This window comes from Herpailurus yagouaroundi, unplaced genomic scaffold, assembly GCF_014898765.1.
Source record: "Herpailurus yagouaroundi ecotype Mexico unplaced genomic scaffold, PumYag 197, whole genome shotgun sequence".
In the NCBI taxonomy this organism is placed as follows: domain Eukaryota; kingdom Metazoa; phylum Chordata; class Mammalia; order Carnivora; family Felidae; genus Herpailurus; species Herpailurus yagouaroundi.
In genome coordinates, this window is record NW_024412428.1 from 28,971,382 (window position 1) to 28,990,805 (window position 19,424).

The 19,424-nt window shown below is 36.7% G+C and overlaps 1 protein-coding gene across 5 annotated transcripts in view; it reads left to right on the forward strand.

Annotated features, from left to right (window-relative positions):
* The window catches only part of ELF1 (E74 like ETS transcription factor 1), a 110,659-nt gene that overhangs the window by 37,978 nt on the left and 53,257 nt on the right, over positions 1-19,424 (forward strand). For 4 of the 5 annotated variants that reach the window (XM_040448583.1, XM_040448585.1, XM_040448586.1 and 1 more), the window contains exon 2: positions 18,207-18,506. In XM_040448583.1, the coding sequence (XP_040304517.1) occupies positions 18,435-18,506 (72 nt within the window). In that variant the 5' untranslated portion in view covers positions 18,207-18,434. Of the gene's footprint in view, positions 1-17,546; positions 17,594-18,206; positions 18,507-19,424 lie in introns of those variants that run through there. The other variant, XM_040448584.1, reaches the window with a different exon arrangement.

Here is a 19,424-nt window from a genome sequence, read left to right on the forward strand (position 1 = left end):
CCCCCCCCCCCCCCCCCCGGCCCCAGGCTTCTTGTTTAAGATCTCCACACATGGTTGTCTTATGGTGAACTGTGTTCTGCAGAAAGTCTGAACACTTTTCGTGAGAGGCATCATTGAAGGTAGGCTGCTTTGTAGATCTTAGATCTTTCTCTTTGTTATAATGGAAGCCTAATAACCATGACTTGTCTTCAGTAATAATACTTTTCTAAGCACTAAGTCAAGACTGTTTAATGTTTAAAATTTCTTTCAAATAATCTTTGTGTTTATTCAAAAATTTGTATCTTACATCTATTAAAGTATACTAGGAGAATAAATATGATATGGTACTATTTATGTAAAGTTTAAAATCTACCACACAAAACACTTACATATTAAAGCCTAAAGAAAATTAATGTAAACATTTTAGATTTAAATTAGAGTAATTAAAATTAACGTTATGTGTGTTTTAATTTGAGAGACAGTTTGAAACAGTTTGCATTTAGAAACAGATTATTTATTTGTAAATAACCTTACTGAAAATGTTTTATGATATGAACTTTCTACACTAGATGTCCTGTTTGATCCTTTGATCTGTGGATCAGAGACAAATTTGTATATTATAGAATAATTTACAGCTTCTTAGTCTGAGGAATAAACTGAAAGGGAAAGCATAACACATTCTTGCCCTTGTTACAATCCAACAGTTGCACACCATTGTTAGCATATTTGATTTTTGAGAAGGTGGTGATAATAGGTTCTTAGATGCTATGAGACTTCCCACCATTTAGGGTGATTGACCAAGCATCAGACAGAGTCACAGGCTGTGGGAAGGGAGCTAATGTGTAAGGAAATGGATACTTCCCTTGGGGTTCCGAGAGCATTTATTCCTAAATACTGGGGATGGTTGAGGTAATACATTTATTTATAAGAGCAGCAATGTACTAAAGACATGCTAAGAAGACACTAATAACTCGTACACTCTTGAGAAGAATGAACTACATCCTTCCACTGAAAAATACTGGGTAAGAAAGAAATTGTTTTCCAAGCCAGTCATTTAATAAATGTTACTTCAGGAGCATGGTTCCATGCTTGAAGTTTACTATTAAGTGCATACTAAGCTTTGTTTAGGAAAGAGAGGTGACAGGAAGCTCAGGATGGGTTTATGTGCAGTAAAATATTGAGTCATTTTGAACATTGACCTAGAATGGAATAGCACTGAATCTTGGTGAAATGTAGTTGTGGTAAGGTAAGAATTGGCCAATATGAATGGAGAAGATGGCTGCGTTGCACCCAGAACTTTATAGATTGAGGCATATGAGTGATGAACTGAGGTGGTTCTTAAGAATTATTGGTTTGGAAAGCAGTTTGGCATGATGAAAATTAAGCATCGCTGTTTTAGTTGTAATTAATTGGAAGTTTGCTTAACATGACTTAGAGCAGTAAGAATTCACTTTTTGAGAATAGAGTTTTATTTAGTTTATGTAATAGTTGAGAGTTGAACATAAATGAATAAGTAATATTAGCCAATTTGGGCAAGGGAGTAGAGATAGCTTGGTTGCAGGGGGTGGGGACACAAATTATAATTTGGGAAGAGTGCTGACAAGAAGCCAAAGTGACCAAAGATCAGAGAGGCAAGTAATCTGTCCTGCTTTGTTGTGAGACAATTGCTTGAAGATTAATTTTTTTTTAAGGTGGTACTTATCTTTTACTTATCTAGGTGGTCAAGTGTTACTTATCTAACCAGTTTGAGGGCTTGTTCTGTTGTTTAGACACTTGATGTTTTACTCAGTCATTGTGGTTAAGTCTTAATTTGTAAGATGTTAATTCCTAAGAATACTTTTTTAGAAAACTGTAATAATGAGTTTTTGTGTGCAACTTAGATCCCAACCTCAAAATACCTTTTTACTTGCTCTGTTTTCATAAACACTCTTCACCATTTGTATGGTATACTTGACTGTGCTTTAATACATTTTCATGTAAACTATTGGACTATTTATAAAACAAGACATAAAAATGTAGCAGAGAAGGCAGGAAATACTTGACGTTTGTATGCCATATCTTGTTGTCTGCTTCCTGTCAGTTAAACCACGATGAGAGGAACAGAGACACAGATGTACAATTGCTGCTTTAATTTCCCATTAGGGAGACCAGTTAAGTATAAGACTTGTTTCACTAAACTTGTGTCACTTGTTAATTCTAGTTATGTTGTAGCCTTGTTTTCTATTATAAGGACTATGGATTACAATTAGATGTTTGATATAGAAAATACAACTTTTACATAATTTAAAATGTGTTTATTTTTGTGGAAAAAATTTTAATTTATTTATTTTGAGAGAGAAAATGTGGTTGGGGAGGGGATGAGAGAGAGGGGGAGAGAGAGAGAATCCCAAGCAGGCTCTGCATTCCCAGCATGGAACCCGGCAGAGCCGAAATCAAGAATTGGACAGTTAATTGACTAAGCCACCGGGTGCCCCCTTTTGTAAAATTTTTATAGGTCATAAGAGATTGGCTTTCAAATTTGTATATATGATATACATTCAATATGAAGTGATAAGCTAATATTTTTATCTCAGAATTTTAGTATTAAAGTGTTAATTTTCTTTTGTATTTTGGCATATCCAGATTCTTAAAATATTTAAAGCATTTTATGGTACAACTTTAAAATGACAAAAAGGAGGTCATAGAGCTTGGCTTATTTGAGACAATATAGTAGATGGAAGAACTAGGATTTGAATGTATATCTTCTGATGCTACATCCTATGTCCTTTTAGGAAAAAGTTTGTTTTCATTAAATTGCTATGTATTATTCCATGATTAAAATATTTGAGTTTACTTTTGCCTGTTCTACCTGGAATGTCCCTTCCCCCCTTACATTATCTCTACTTTGGAAAAAGATACGCTACCCCTAAAGAAATGACCCACATGTCACTTCCTTGTGAAGTTTCTCAAGTTCTCACAGGTATTTATCTCTTTCTCTCTATTCCCTTAACACTTCGTTAACTTATTTATTTACATTGTTTTATAGTTATCTGTTCATATGCTTTTTTCTTGCTCTAGGCAGTGAACTAGCTACTTCTTCATTTTTGTATACCCAGTACCTAGCCTATAATAGATTACTTTTTGGAGGAATAAGTGCATGCTTGATACTTTTCTTCCATTCTAGAAACAAAAAGCTGATTAAAGAACTACAATGTGACTCTTTTCTACAATATTCCTTTATGGTTTATTTGTAAAAACAATTTCATTATAAGGTTTCTTTCCTACTTTTGCCCTCCACTTGTTTTTTGCTTTTTATAGAAATCAAGTATTCTTAATGAAATTATTAGTGTTTGCAGCATATTAACAGTGGTGATTGTTTATTGGTTCACTCAGAAATGTAGCTGAGAATACCTTAGTTATCACTGATTGTTGAGCGTCAAAAATCTTTAACTTTTGGGGTGCCTGGGTGGCTCAGTAGGTTAAGCATCCAACTTTTGGTTTCAGCTCAGGTCATGATCTCACACTTTGTGAGATCGAGCCCTGCATTGGGCTCTGTACTGACAGCAAGAAGCGTACTTGGAATTCTCTCTCTCCCTCCCTATCTCTCTCAAAATAAATAAACATTTTTTTAAAATCTTTTTTTGTCTTTAGATTAATCTGGTGAAAATGTCTAGCTCTTCATTACAATTTTCCTGATTTCTCCACTGAAAGGAATAATTCCCTTTACTACTACTACTTTTCCCTATGTTATTTTCTGTTCTTGTCTCGAAGTGTTTTGTATTTCAGTGATTTGGAGCCTCTAAATTAGCCTTATTATCAACAGAGCAAGATTCTTTGCAAGTAGGACTTTAGTTTAGATCTCTCTATTCTAGGAATGTTTTTAAAAAGTTCATGTATTAACAGTTTTTTCAGCTGAAAATTGATACAGGTTCCTATGTTTTTTATTTATTTTTGATTATTACTTTTTAAATGTTTATTGTTTTTGAGGGAGCACGTGCAAGCAGGGGGATAGGCAGACAGAGAGGGAGAGAAGATCTGAAACGGGCTCTGTGCTGACAGCAGAGAATTTGATGAGGGGCTCAAACTCATGAACCATGAGATTATGACCTGAGCTGAAGTTGGATACTTAACTGACTGAGCCACCCCTCTATCTTATTTTTAAAAATCAAATTTAAATGATCAAGTAAAAAACATTAAGTCAAATCTTAGGATTCAGATCTGCTTTTTAAAGATTAAAGGAAAGGGGCGCCTGGGTGGCGCAGTCGGTTAAGCGTCCGACTTCAGCCAGGTCACGATCTCGCGGTCCGTGAGTTCGAGCCTCGCTTCGGGCTCTGGGCTGATGGCTCAGAGCCTGGAGCCTGTTTCCGATTCTGTGTCTCCCTCTCTCTCTGCCCCTCCCCTGTTCATGCTCTGTCTCTCTCTGTCCCAAAAATAAATAAACGTTGAAAAAAAAATAAAAAATAAATAAATAAAATAAAGATTAAAGGAAAAATTATAAAGTATATGAATTTCATTTTTTAAGGAGTTTCAGAAGAACCAGTGAAGTAGTTCTTAATATTTATTAAAGCCTGATTTAAAAAACAAAATAAAAACACCTGACAAAGGCTAGACATGTGGAGAATAGTTCATAGGGTTGTTGAGTAGGGCTTCCCATTATTGCATCATTTGCTGGTGGTATTTCTGTATTTGTGTTTTTCTGTGTTTGAATCAGAAAATACATGTATAGATGTCACTTTGAGCATAGCAAAGTGTAGCATACCACCAGTTGGTTCTGGCAGGTGAGGACATCACGTAAAATTCTGTGAAATGCTAAAGCAGACAAATGGAAACACTAATCTTTTATCATTTTAATGGAGAATTTCAGTAAGTCTTTTTTATTAACAAAAGGCAATGTCCTTTGATCTTGTGGCCTAATTTTGACTCTCAACACAATGTACTTTTTTCTTTTTTAATGTTTTTTTAAATTGTTTTTATTTATTTTAGAGAGAGAGAGAGGGAGCAAGTGGAGGAGGGGCAGAGAGAGAAAAGGAGACAGAGAATCCAAAGCAGGTTCTGTGCTGTCAGCGCAGAGCCCTTTGTGGGGCTTTACTCACAAACTGTGAGATCATGACCTGAGCCAAAGTTGGACGCTTAATCAACTGAGCCACCCAGGCGCTCCAACACCGTATACTTTTAATATGCTTTTAAATTATGTTAATAAGGAACATACAGAAAAAAATTATATAAGTCTTATTCTCAAGTAGCTTATAACCTTAAGAGATGGGACATAGTAAATAATTATGGGATAACATGGGAAAATAAAATTTGTGTCGACCCCTGCTATATCATAAGTATTATTGTGATTAGCATTTGTCTTAGCTGGCAGACTGTGATTGCCCATAGGGCAAGACTGGGTCTTAGTCACTGTCTGTTCCCTGTCCTTCTCCCTCACCCACCAGCATCTGGCAGATAGGTCCCTATGAGTGCTTGTTAAATAAATAAAAGAATATAGATAGTACTGATATGATTTCTGAAGGCCATCTAGAGTATAAGAAGAGACAATACAGGGAGAATGGTCTCTTCCTTGAAATGTTTATATTTGTAAAGAGAATGCTTTTTAAAATCCTAATAAACTTTTTGTGGTTAAATTTCAGTTCACTTAAAGTCAAAATAAAAATTAAAGTGAAATAGAGGCCTTTAGGAATCTACATCTAGGTTATTAATCAGCTTTGCCTGAAAGAAACCTGCCTTTGGATTTAGCTGTATCTCTCCCCTGTCTACATTCCCATCTCATGTTTTTCCCTTTCCCTCTTCATAGGTACTTCCAAATTGTCTTAAAGATGCAGCACCTCTCCCACAACTCTTACTCTCCTCTTGGAGTAGGAGAGGTCACATTTTCTGTGCCCAATTGTTGGGGGGTCAGAGATAGTGGGAGATAGACATGGAAGGAGAGTGGCAGAAGTTTCTACTCATGGTGTAAAATAGCAACTTGTATTGCCTGACATTTTTAATGTCCCACATTTTTAACTCAATATTTTGAGGGGAAACAAAATTGTCCTCATTAAAATCACTAATTAGATCAAGAAACAACAAGTGTTGGTGAGGATGTGGAGAAAAAGGAACTCTTGTTCACTGTTAGTGGGAATACAGATATATATGTGCAGCCACTTGGAAAACAGAGATTCCTCAAAAAGTTAAAAACAGAACTGCCTTCCTATCCAGTAGTCACACTACTGGGTATTTACCCCCCAAATACAGAAACACTAATTCAGAGGGATACATGTACCCCTATGTTTATTGCAGCATTATTTACAATAGCCATATTATGGAAGCAGCCGAAGTGTTCATTAATAAACAAATGGATAAAGTAGATGTGGTGTGTACATAGAAATATAGATACAATGGAATATTATTCAGCTATAAAAATGAATGAAATCTTGCCATTTGCAACAACATGGAGCTAGAGAGTATGCTAAGTGAAATAAGTGAGTCAGAGAATGACAAATACCATATTATTTCACTCATATGTAGAATTTAAGAAACAAAACCGCAAACAAGGGGGAGAAAAGGAAACAAACCAAAACAGACTCCATAAAGTAAAACTGATGGTTACCAAAGGGGAGGTGGGTGGGCTGATGGATGAAATAGAAAGGAAAAAAAAAGGTAACTAGATTAGAATCCCCATGAAAGTAGAAGTTTTGGTCTGTTTTGTTCACTGCTGTTACTTGTTTAACACAGAACAGAGCCTTGAGATATTGTATGTGCTAAGTGGATATTTGTTGAATGCATAAATAGGTAGATGAGTGTGAGCTGAATTGAGACATGTGCTCAAACTCTCCGAACAGCTTGAGCGTTCATTTGGCAGATATTTATCATGAAGCATCTGTGTTAGATGGGGGAGTATGGTGGTGACCCTGACCATGTCCCTGCCCTTATTTGGTTGGCTCTCTCAATCCTTGTATCTTTATGTAAATAAAGTGAGGTGGATATTACTGATATGAAGATTTAATGACAGATACAGTAAAGTACTTAGCATAGGGCCTGGCACACATAAATGGTTTATCTATTTCTTCCACATACTTATTTTCCAAGTTGTTACCATTTCTTTCTCAAGCTCCTTGAGGATAAGTGTCATGGTTCTTTGTGTCTTTCTTAAAAATCCAGTGCTTGTTATCAATGTTTAAGACTTAAGTAAAGGTAGTATATATGTTTTTCCTTGAAAATTATAAAGCACTTTTTAGACACTAGGTATTACTAAAAATTATCAATAAACCTTACTGTGCTCTTGTACAATTTCTGGATGTGTCTTTAGGCAAAGGTATAGTTTAAAAATTTAATAAGTGCCTATTACATCTACTAAGGTGACTTGGAATTCTTGAACTTTGCAAGAGTAAGGCAAAGCCATAAAGCAGAACATACCTCTACTAAAGAGCAGGTTTAATGTACCCTTACTTGGTCAACTACATGTGTTCACAGGACCACCTGTCTTCTGGCCATCTATCTGGAAGAAAGTAGAGACTCCTTGAATGCTGGTGATAGCAGTCTCTGTTAAGTGACTAAGAAATTTGCATCTGTCATGAATATGACATCTTTCTTCATTGAGTAACTAAATCAGCATCATCTATTCAAAATACTTAATACTAAATGACAGGATACAACCTCTCTAGATTCAACTAGTTCACATATTTCAAAGTTCCATTCTTATTCGAATGGTTGTAAGGCAGTTTTGATGTTCAAATGAGTAACTTATAGGAAAGGTTATGTGATAATGTTAATATCTTTTGAAAATTTTTTCTTGTTTCCCCTCTCTTCCAGTTCTTAGGCAGAGAACAAAAACTTAAGTAAATTAGTTAAGTGAATTTTGTTTTAAACAATTTTCCAACACTCTAGGCAGTTTAAAAACCATTGTTGAGGGGCGCCTGGGCGGCTCAGTCGGTTAAGCGTCAGACTTAGGTTCAGGTCATGATCTCACGGTTCATGGGTTTGAGCCCGGCATCCGGCTCTGTGCTGACAGCCCAGAGCCTGGAGCCTGCTTGGATTCTGTATCTCCCTCTCTCTCTGCCCCTCCCCTGCTCATGCTCTCTCCCTGTCTCTCAAAAATAAATAAACTTAAAAAAAACAAAACACAAAAAACCATTGTTGAGAATCTCTATAAGTAATTAATGAAGAATTTAAGGAGGGCAGTGTCCACATTGGTGCCTGGAAGCTATTGGTGTAGCAGTCAAGTTGTGGAATGTTTGTTTAAGCTGTTCCCATCATTTTTGGATAGTAGTTACCAGATCCCACGCATGTGACTTGCATTGGGCTTTGTGTTCATAGGGACTACACTCTGTTGTTGCCATTTGATTTGAAAATCTCCAGGGACTTTATGCCTCTTCCCAAATCAAGCCTAAATACTACTGCCTGACTCTCAAGACTCCATAATTTGGTTTTACTTTGCTTATTTAACCACGTGTTCTACCATTTCCTGTTGACGCCTCCTTAGCTGTTGTTAAGCTGGTAAGTGTCTTCAGGTTTACTTTGGTCAGTTTTGATTCTCTGCATTCTTCCGTGTTTCAGCATACATGCAAATGCACACATATGCTATACTTTATCTTATCCTTTCCCTTAGTGTTTCCACATTCTATTACCTTCCTTTAAAAGATTGATTTTAAGTCCTTTGTTGTCTGTGAGTGCTCCTTGACCTGTTTGACCATCCCCTCTTCTGAAATGCTGTAGTACTGACCAGCTTTATGAGCATCTAATTTTATACTACCTTTTGGTGTTATTGTCTCTTGTTTCCTGAACTAAATTGTACATGTCATGGGAACAACGCCATGCATTATCTTTTTGTATTTACCATGGTACTGAGTTTAGGGGAAGATCAGTAAATATTCATCAGCTTTTTACCACTAAGTCAATCAGTAGAAGCATGCTTTCTTTTAAAAATGAATGTTATGGGATCTTCTGATTAGTTCTGGATATAAGATAAGTGTAACAAAACTGTTCCCTCTCAGAGAAGACCTAATGCAAGATGTTGATGCACTTCAATTAACAGTAACCAAAGTGGATTCATATGATTGAAAATTTGAGTGAGCAATTATATTATGAAAGGTGGAAGGCCTAATATTTTATTCTGTATTATAAATTTGCATATTTCTTATGAGTAGTAATAGAAGTTTGCTTCTATCTAAAATTTGTACAGTAGGAAGATAAAAAGCTACATGTATAATTTATAAATGTTGCATGTGTATATTTTAAGTATGTGTGTTACAGTATTAAGCCCTTGCCCTTCTACCTTCTTACCTCTCGTCTTGCGGTTTTATTTGGGTCTCGTGTTTTGGTGCCACTGAGTTTAGAATCTTAACTGATTGCCAGACAGTTGTGAGAACAATTATAGGAAGAATTCCATTTTAAGGATCTTGACACGGGACACCAGAATTGTTTGATTAAATCCAGACTTATTTAAGATAGATTTCTATTATTTAAAGAAGGAAGGGGGTAATATTATGAAAACACTAGGTCATTAGGGGTCTTCTCATATGTGTGAGGGGGAAATTTTGTGCCCAAGGAATCTTAAAATCCATCAACCTTGGTAACTTGGAAAAAGGTGAAAACAGTTTTGCTTCTCTGGAATTGATATTATTTTTCTTTATTTTTTTTTTTTAATGTTTATTTATTTTCAGAAGGAACGTGAGCCAGAGCAGGGGAGGGGCAGAGAGAGAGAAAGAGAGACAATATCCCAAACGGGCTCTGCGCTGTCAGCACAGAACCCAACGTGAGGCTCAGTCCCACAAACTGAGATCATGACCTGAACAGAAATCAAGACTTGGTTGCTTAACCAACTGAGCCACCAGACACCCCTGGAGTTAATGTTAAGTCTGGTCCCACTATGATTTTGAAGAGGACCCTAAAATGCCACAGGTATAAAAGATTGTGACCAGCTAAGAATGCATGGAGAGATCTGGATTGAGTATGACAGTGAGCACAGACAGAAGCCTGGAAAAGAGTGGTGCCTACTGGGTTGGGGTGGGGGGATGGGGCAGCACTGACTTTGCTTCTTTATTTTTTATTTCTTTTTAATTTTTTTAATGTTTATTTTTGAGAGAGAGACCGAGTGCAAGCAGGGGAGAGCAGAGAGAGAGAGAGAGAGAGAGAGAGAGAGAGAGAGACACATAGAATCCGAAGCAGGCTTCAGGCTCTGAGCTGTCTGCAGAGCCCTACCCTGGGCTCTCACTCACAAACCATGTGATCATGACCTGAGCCAAAGAGTCTGACGGTGATTTGACTGAGCCACTCAGGCACCCCTGACTTTGGCTTCTTTAATACTAGTGTGTGGTTGGGGGACTGTGAGGACAATAAAATGCAGAAATGGTGGAATACCTTTTCTGAGATGAGAGTAAAGAGTAGTAAAATTGTGACAGAGGTATAGTTTTAAACTTGCTCCATGGAATATTCCTGTTCACTCTTTTCAGTCCTTATCCTGTTGAGATTATTCTGTTTTACAAATCTGACCACGTTTTCTCATGCCTTTTGCTTAATCCCTGTTAATGGATCTGAAGTTTTTCCTATAGGCAGTGGAGGCAGTAGAGAAGTAAGTTGCTGATATTTTTATCTTTGCTAAGTTGCTTCTGTTGCTGAAGAACAGCTCCAGGGGAGCTAAAGTAAGAGTGGTACACTGGAGGGACAGTGTGTCTCTCCATAAAACTTCATATGACAAATACAGCTTATTCTAGAAGAGTGTTGTGTCGTGTAGGAGTTGGAGGTGTGGGGAGGTGTGGCATGCTGCAAAATCTCCTGGGGGACCTTTAAACAGCCTACCCCTGGCTTTTCCCCTGCAGTCTGGGCCAGAGTGAAACGCTTCCCGATGAGAACCCGTCGTGTGCGCAGATAGGGGAACGATTGCGCCAGTGAGCATTTTCTAAGAGGATGAATCTATTAACCAGGGGAATGAACCAACACAGAAATGAAATAGAATTTCCTTGCAAGTTGATTCTTGTTTGTTACAGAGAGAAGAATTTTAAACTGCTGAACTGGTTTTGCTGATAAGCACATTTTAGCATCTTTGTGTTCACTGGATAAGTATGTTTCTGTGAGATTTCAGGTTTGGGGTGCCCAAGGGAAGAAAGTTCCTTTAGTTCATTTGCATAATAAAAATCATCAATTAATGGCGTTTTGGTTGATAATTATCACTTTCAACCATTTTGAGATGGAAAGCAGTTAAATTCTTTTTTTTTGTGACCAAGACCAAAGTTAAAACAATATCAGGTTACCGTTGGATATTTTCCCTTGGTTTTAAATTCTCTTGTTTTCAGAAAATGCTCAGAAGAAGGGTTAATCTTGAGATCGCAGGTATTGACAGGTCTAGGTATGTAATCTGTTTGGTTGTTTTGCAAGGTGCTATAAATGCTGCCTGAGTGTAACCTGACACCGGGTAGGCCCAAGTGGCCAAGGATGGAAAGTGGAGAACAATGTGAAAGAACCAGAATTTCAGGTCTAGGCAGTGAGTAATTGCAGCCTGCCCTCAGAGTCCTGGAACTGTCCATCCGGGTGTCAGCACAAAAGGCGAAAACATAGAGAAGTCATCCTGCTTGACTTCATCATATTGAGTGAGTGAGTGAGTGAGTGAGTGTGTGTGTGTGTGTGTGTGTGTGTGTGTGTGTGTGAGAGAGAGAGAGAGAGAGAGAGAGAGATTGATTACCTTAACATGGCTTGGGGTGAGGTGAACATATTCATGTTTCCATGCCCTGCTTTAGCTTTGCATATGTCGCTGGAAGCCTGACCGAGGCTTTCTATACAAAAAAACACCAATTTGTGCTTCATTTACATGAAAATAAAATTGTACTTTAGGAAAAGTTTTAGGTACTTCCGTTCCCCTTGCCTTCTCCCCAAGTTGGAATGAAAGATGCTTAAGGCAGGATAGCTATTTAGAAGATATTGGTGGTAATATATGTATATGGCACTTATATAGATTTCAAGGACATATTTTTAAACTTTTTCTAAATTTTCTTAAATTCTGTGAATGTTTGAAATAATATGAGAACCCTGAACGCAGTGGGGAATGATTTATTCCTCTTGTGACATTAATTTGTATTTTTGTTTTAACTTTTGTGTGTACAGCACGTGATTTAGACAGGGCTATAGAGTGAGATTTCTTTTACAATTGGTGCCCCCCCCCCTTTTCTTTCTTTCTTTCTTTCTTTCTTTCTTTCTTTCTTTCTTTCTTTCTTTCTTTCTTTCTTTCTTTCTCACTCAGTAGGAACTGAGAGACAACCACCCTTGTTTGAGGAAGTTCAAATCTGGGTCCTTAACTGTAACTACATTTTGGTGTATTTTTTAAATCACTTCTTCCAAATTCACATTTTTAAAAATGTAAAGCTGTAGGAATACTGTATTCAAAGAACTAGCAAGCATAATGTCAGTTATTAACTCATAAAAATATTTTAGAATAAATTTTAAGTGTGGTAGCTTTATAAAAAGCTTTATAAAAATGTTCTCACTTTTTAGGGTGAGTGAAGGTAAAACTAATATGATGGGAGAGAGCAGTAAGAGTAAAACTTGAAGATTTAAAACAATGATAGAAAAATCCACAAACTCCTCTACTTAAAGTTGTTCTGGTTAAAAATATGAACAAAAATGACTTACCATATATCAAGAAGTTGTATGGAATAGTGTAGAGACCTTTGCTATAAATATTTGTGGCAGAGATTTCTTATTTTCCAGGTCTTTCTGCCAAAGAACAATACTGATGAAGTTCTATTAATGCAGATTTAGGGACATGAGTAGAGAATTGGGCTGGGAATTTGGGCCTCTTTTGCTTTCTTTTCCACTGTCTTTGTGACCTTGGACAAGTCAGATTTTGCTAGGCTCAAATTCTTTAGCTGGTCAATGAATGCATTGTTTTAGGTAATCCTTAGGTATTTTTCAGCTTTAAAATTGTGTGATTCCACTCTTTTTAGATTGAGAATGGGCAGGCCCTGGGACGATTGTACAGAATTTATCTTGGTACTGCTGATTTATTATTTTCATGTCTTCTGGAAGCTAATGTAAAACATTCTGCGTGTTAGAAAACACATGAAAAGCCGTCTTATATTACACAAAAATTGCAGCCATTACAGTATATGGGTTTATTGCTTGCTTTTCATTTTTATTTGCATAGCTTTTCTTCTTTTCTCTTATTCTATTTCATTTTTATTGTATTTCTTCTAAGCTAATGGTTTTTCCAAATATACTCACTTTTCTTATGATGGGTATGTCTGTTTGTTGAAAAGGGCCTTGTATTAGTTTACTACTTCATAAAAAATTCTTTCTTTTCAGATACTTGGCATCTGGCATTACTACAGAATTCCAATTCTTTAGATACTAATACATACATAAACATACAAGCACTGTCTGAATGTTTTATTAAAGGTAGTCATTCATGCACCCCATTGCTCTAAGCTAGTGAATTTTACCTCCTTGGGGCTAGAATGATTTAATCTGAAATGTTTTTGTCATTACTTTTATTTATTAATTTTCATTTTGAGTATATGAGTTGGTGACCTGGCACCTTCCAAAGGGTAGCAATGATGTGTTTTTAAATGCCATTATGAATTAATAGGTTTGTAGACTCTTGTGTTTAAAGCCCTTTTGAAGGAAACTTAACTTTGCATTGAATCAGGGATGAAGAAAGCAGGTGTGAGAAGTATTAAAAACTGATTTTGACTGTCATGTTTTTAGAATACCTGAAATATTTTATAATAAATGAGACAAACTGAGTTGGTTGTAGTAGCCATCTATGTGGCTGAGGGTTTTGTGTTTACAATCAGTAAATTCATGTTGTTTGGAAAAGGGGCATAATGGAACTCTGTGTTAAGGGAAGCTTGCCAGACAGGGTGAGGTCTTAGCCTAGAAGCAGCTGGATTTATCAGATAGGTGCCAAATTTTCAGGCACTGGAATAGAATTATACTTTTGTTGATAATGGGCTATAGTATTCTTTGTTGGAGTCTAGCAAATCGCTGTGGTCAAGGAGACTCCCAGGGAGTATGGAAATGAGACTTAAGGAGTAATCAGTTAAGTGGCATTCACCTGTTACATGTCCCTTGCATTGTACTGAGATAATAATGAAGCTGTTGTGTATGGAGCAAAACTCATGTGGCCAGCATTCTGTATATGGATTTTGCATAGCATGTTTACAGCAACTCTAGATTTTGGTGTTACATTTTGTACCTGTTTCATAGAAAAGGGAGACTGACAGTAAGTAACTTGTCCAAGGTCACAGTACAGAAGATTCAAACTCAGGTGGTCCAACTCCAGAGCTGTTAACTGCTCTTTTAACTGTTTTTGCTTGCTTTATTATTTGGCTTTAAATCTGCAGCTTATTTTGGCGATAAGATACTAGGACTACCTTATTGTTGAGACCCTTCTGTGGCGTGTGTCTCCTTGGAGAATAAGAATATGATCCTGACCCAGTTGAAAGACATGAGAACCAACTTGGGGAGTTTTTACTATTTGGTGGATGTTCAACTAGATGACCTCTCAAAGTTGTGCAAATAAGTTAACTGTTTATGTCTATGTTAGATAAACAGTTTTCACATATATTTTTTCTTGGTATTTTATAAAGACTAAGTGACACTTTGAAAATGAAATAGGTTTGAGAATTACTTATGCAGTAGAATGTTCCTGAATATAATACATAGAGTTAACCAAAGACCTTATAATTTGTTAGGAGAGGGCAAAAAATGCTTTTTCTCCTCAGTCTGAGTATCCATGTCTTTTTCATACTAGTGCAACTTTGAGGAATAAAATGATAAGTTCAGTTTGGGACATGTTTTATACACATTGACTTTGAGGGGGCACTGATGTGGACTTAAAAGTTGAGTGCGTGGATTTGGAGATGAGCTGAACTCAAGATGGAGACTTTTTTTTTTTTTTTTCCCCAATTTGGTGTGTGTGTGTGTGTGTATACACAATCTGTGTCAGGTAGATTTAGAGGGAAGGCTCTGTACTGTTGCTCTGGACAGAGTCCTGAATTAAGAGGTAAGGAATCTCATTGTACTTATGTGACACTTTCAGATTGTGAGACCTTGGGCACAGGGACTCCGTGTACTCATGAGAAACTGAATCATTGATCTAGATGTTCAGTCTCATCTGTTAACTGAAGAGATTTTGATGCAATGGGGTTTTCTTATTTAAGTATGTCTAACATGTACAGGTGATAACCTCTGTATCCAGAATCAGAAAATTTCTTCCCAAGACCTATCTTGGTGCCATAGGCTATGCAACTACTGAGAAGAAGGAGTGGGAAAGAGAGAAGACAGAGGATCAGAGGCCTTATTAGGCCAATAAAATTATTCAGGAGCTTTTCTTACACATTTTTAGTTGATGAGCTTCTATATAGAAATGTACCAAAGCTACCTCACCAGAGTGAAGGTGTCTCCATCCCAACAAGTGGCCTAGTGATCATGGGCAGTCATTTCAGTTTTGGTTTATTATTCTTGGTTGTCAGTGTGTACCTGAAGGTGTGGGTATGTTGATTGCTTATACTTTTGAAAAACATTTATTAAAGCATAATAGTGTGGAAATGTTAGTAAGAAAAGGTACCTCATTGCAATGGAAAAGAAAGGAAACTTAAACTTTACACAGATGTGTTCACATTGGTCACTGGTAGAGTGTCACTTTGTATTTACAAATAAATGGATTTGGAGGGTTCTTGGGTGGCTCAGTCAGTTAAGCATCTGACTTCAGCTCAGGTCATGATCTCCCAGTTCCAGCTCCGCATTGGGCTCTGTGCAGACAGCTCAGAGCCTGGAGCCTGCTTCAAATTCTGTGCCTTCCTCTGTCTCTACCCCTCCTCCGCTCGCGCTCTGTCTCTCTCTCTCAAAACTAAAAATAATAAACATTTAAAAAAACCCAAATAAATGGATTTGGAATAGGCCTTTTGGAATCTAACCTTTTACAGAGAAACTTTTGTTATCAGGAAACATCCCTTGATTCTGGTTACTTGACTTCTTACTGTGGTTTTTCAAGTTTGGGATAATGGTTTCCTCTTTATCAAAAGTACTACAATCATTCTTTATAAATAATATATGTAGACATAGCTTAAATATCTAATGATAGATTTTTAAGCAGTATCTGTCTTTAATATAATCCTTTTTGGGGGCGCCTGGGTGGCGCAGTCGGTTAAGCGTCCGACTCCAGCCGGTCACGATCTCGCGGTCCGTGAGTTCGAGCCCCGCGTCGGGCTCTGGGCTGATGGCTCAGAGCCTGGAGCCTGTTTCCGATTCTGTGTCTCCCTCTCTCTCTGCCCCTCCCCCATTCATGCTCTGTCTCTCTCTGTCCCAAAAATAAATAAACGTTGAAAAAAAAAATTTAATATAATCCTTTTTACTATTACTGTGGGCACCCAGGTATGGTAGGTACAGAAGGAATTTTAGACAATGGTTATTCACCTAGAGAAGTTTTGCTCTATCTTGCTTCCTGGCATATTGCTTTAGATATCATAGACACTCAAAGATTTATTGAATTGAATTAGGGGGACATGATTTTCCCATGTGAGACAGTGTATAGTTAGTGTTAACATGACGGGCAATAAGTGTCATATTTCTGAAGGGAGCGATCCAGATAGGTGGAGGCCGAGAGGTTTGGGGGGTTTGTGAAAGAAATGGAACTTGAGTATTGAAGACTGGGAGAGATGTGAATGGGTGCTGAGGTGAGAGCAGTATTCTGGAAATGGTGAATAAGTAGATTTTGAGCAGGGAGGCAAGAAGGAATGTAGTTTGTGTGGCGGACCATAAGAAGGCAAGCCCAGTGCAGAAGAATTAGGTTGGGTAGTAATTTAAGGGACAAGATTATAAGTAACATTTGACCAAAGCCAAATGTGTGTCTTATGTTTATATGTCTGTCTGTGATCAATTTAGGTGAAAGCATTTTTTTCCCCTCCAGGTATGGTGAATTGCTCAAAAACGACCTGAATGTGCTAAAAATAAAAATGCTTTCCCAGTGTTGGGGTTGAACTCATTATTGAAAGAGGTGGGGTATAGAGTGGGTGTGGGGCACTGCTGGGTTAGAATTCAGTTTAGTGAGTAGAAGTATTACCTGAATTAAATTCTTAACCCTTACTTTATTTTGATTTCCAGTTAGGGAAATTACAGTTAGCCATGATAACCCTCAGAGTCCAGGGTATATATTGACTTTACTGAAATTAGGAAATTGAGTATCTGATTCAGCTGGCACATGCTGTTTTCAGGGAAACTGATTCACCAGCTCAGCTTCATTCTCTAACTTGTCTCTTTAAAATTAAAATTGTAAGTGCTATTTCAAATGTTATTTAATGTGATTATTTTTCTAATCTTTGTCTTTTCGTATCACACAGTCATAATCCTATGATGCAGTATTTCATAAAATTGTGATAAACTTAAAATGTTTTCCTTTTGTTAATAGTGGTAGCTTTTTTTTAAGTAGGCAAACATCATTGGCAGGCACTTTTTAAGCATTTCTCCCTCCACTGAAATTGTTTTCACTCTTAAGTTGCGTTTCTGTTTTTCTACTGTTGTAAAGTGCAGTTCTTTGCATGTTCTAATTTGCCATGACGTGGTCAAGTGCCGTTTCCTTCCTGTTGCTTGCAAGCCTGTGCTAGAGATAAGGATACATTTCAGTACATTAAAAAAGAAGCCACTGAAGACAGGCTTAAGCATGGTAAAACATTCTTCTTAACAGAAACCTTTTAAAAGAACAGAAAAAATGGACTTTAATTTCTGCTTATTTTTAAAGGCTTTTAAAATAGTGCTTACTGAATTTTAAATGTATGAGACAGACTTTAAATTCTTATATATATTAGGCATAACAGGGACACTGTATGAATGTTTCTCCTAGGGCAAAAATATACAGATGAAATTACTCATGGAGGAACAATTCCTGTGTGGTTTGCTGGGTTACTGGCAAGAAGGAAATTGTTTATATGTCCTTTATTGCAGTTACAAACCTAGTTATTGCTGTGTGGACTTTTTTTTTTTTTTTTTTTTTTTTTTTTTTTAAGTATTCGGCACTTTAACTGTAGTTTAACTGGGGGGAGGGGAGAATGGCTTCACTTTCAGAAATGAGAGGTGATTTTATCTTAGCAAGAATGAAATCTTCAAAGAAAATATATATCTAACTTAAGAAAAAAAAAGCCTATATTCATCAGTCATGTTGATTTTGTTTAAAAACATTAACAAAAAATACTTTGGAGACACTGCCCTTGGTACTAATTGTTATATTCTGAATGGGCACGATTACTTTTTCATAACTAACTTAAGCTTTTGTTTTTCAGGCCAAGAAGTTCTAAAGAAGAAAAATTTCAGAAAAATTGCCTGTGTTTGAGTGGAATATCAGTGAACCAAGGAAACCTGTAGTGCCGTCCTGAAAGAAAACCTGGTCTACAGTAACTTAACAGACTTAGCTGAGGGTTTTTTACCCAAATTGGTCACTGGATTCTGCTGCCTCATACTTGAACCTGCTTGGAATTTTTCTCATGTGGATCTAAGGGGAATGTTTTATTATGGCTGCTGTTGTCCAACAGAACGACCTAGTGTTTGAATTTGCTAGTAACGTCATGGAGGATGAACAACAGGTATGAGACCCAGAGACCCAGAAGAAATAGGATTTTAATAAATTTATTGTTACGATTCTTCCATTTGCGACAGAAAATTATTTACTTTAAAAGACCATAGGAGAAACCTTATTAATGGAAAAATGTAGATGTTAAAATTTTGGAGGCAATTGTGATCTTATGTTTTAAGTACTAGTTAATTTGTTGAGAAATAATTTAATCCTTAGTTTTGGTGTGGAACATGGAAGTAGTAATTTTGGGTGTTTTTTTTTTTTTAATGAGACTTTAAATAAAATACCTTAAGTAATTATTTCAAAGTAGTTTGAAAAGTTTCTAGAGGACATAACAACAAGACATGTACTTTTTTTTTTTTTTGTAATATAGGACTGGTGGTTGTAATAGTTGCTTAATTAGTATTTGTAATCCTGGGCTGTTTTTTAAGTGGAAGGAAAGATGTTAGTAGTCCCATAATCATACATCACTTCAGTGCAAAGCACGTGATTCTGAGGCAGTCCCTTCACTTCTCTAGATCTAGATTGCATCATCTGTTGAATGAAGGGATTAAACTGAATAATTTCAAACTGGCTTTCACTTAGTTTATGTTCAGTGATGTTCAAATTACTGTTTCTAGAATGTGAAGAAGATCCAAGAGGCATTGAGAAAAGGATCTAAGTTAATTCTAGTCTCCCTGCCCTGCCTCACCTCCCACTGCAGGGTGGGGGAGATGCTAGGGGTTCTTGGGACTTTATAATTTACTTCGTTTTAAACAGGTTAGGTAGGAATTTAATTAAGACATGATGTGAGAGAGATGCTGTGTTAGACTCACTATACTGGCAAAAATATTTTGAGGACCTGCAAGTTTAAAATATGCCCAGTAAGTTGATTTAGATACTGAAAAAAGCCTAATCCCAAATATTTCACATTAATTGGCCAGTTACA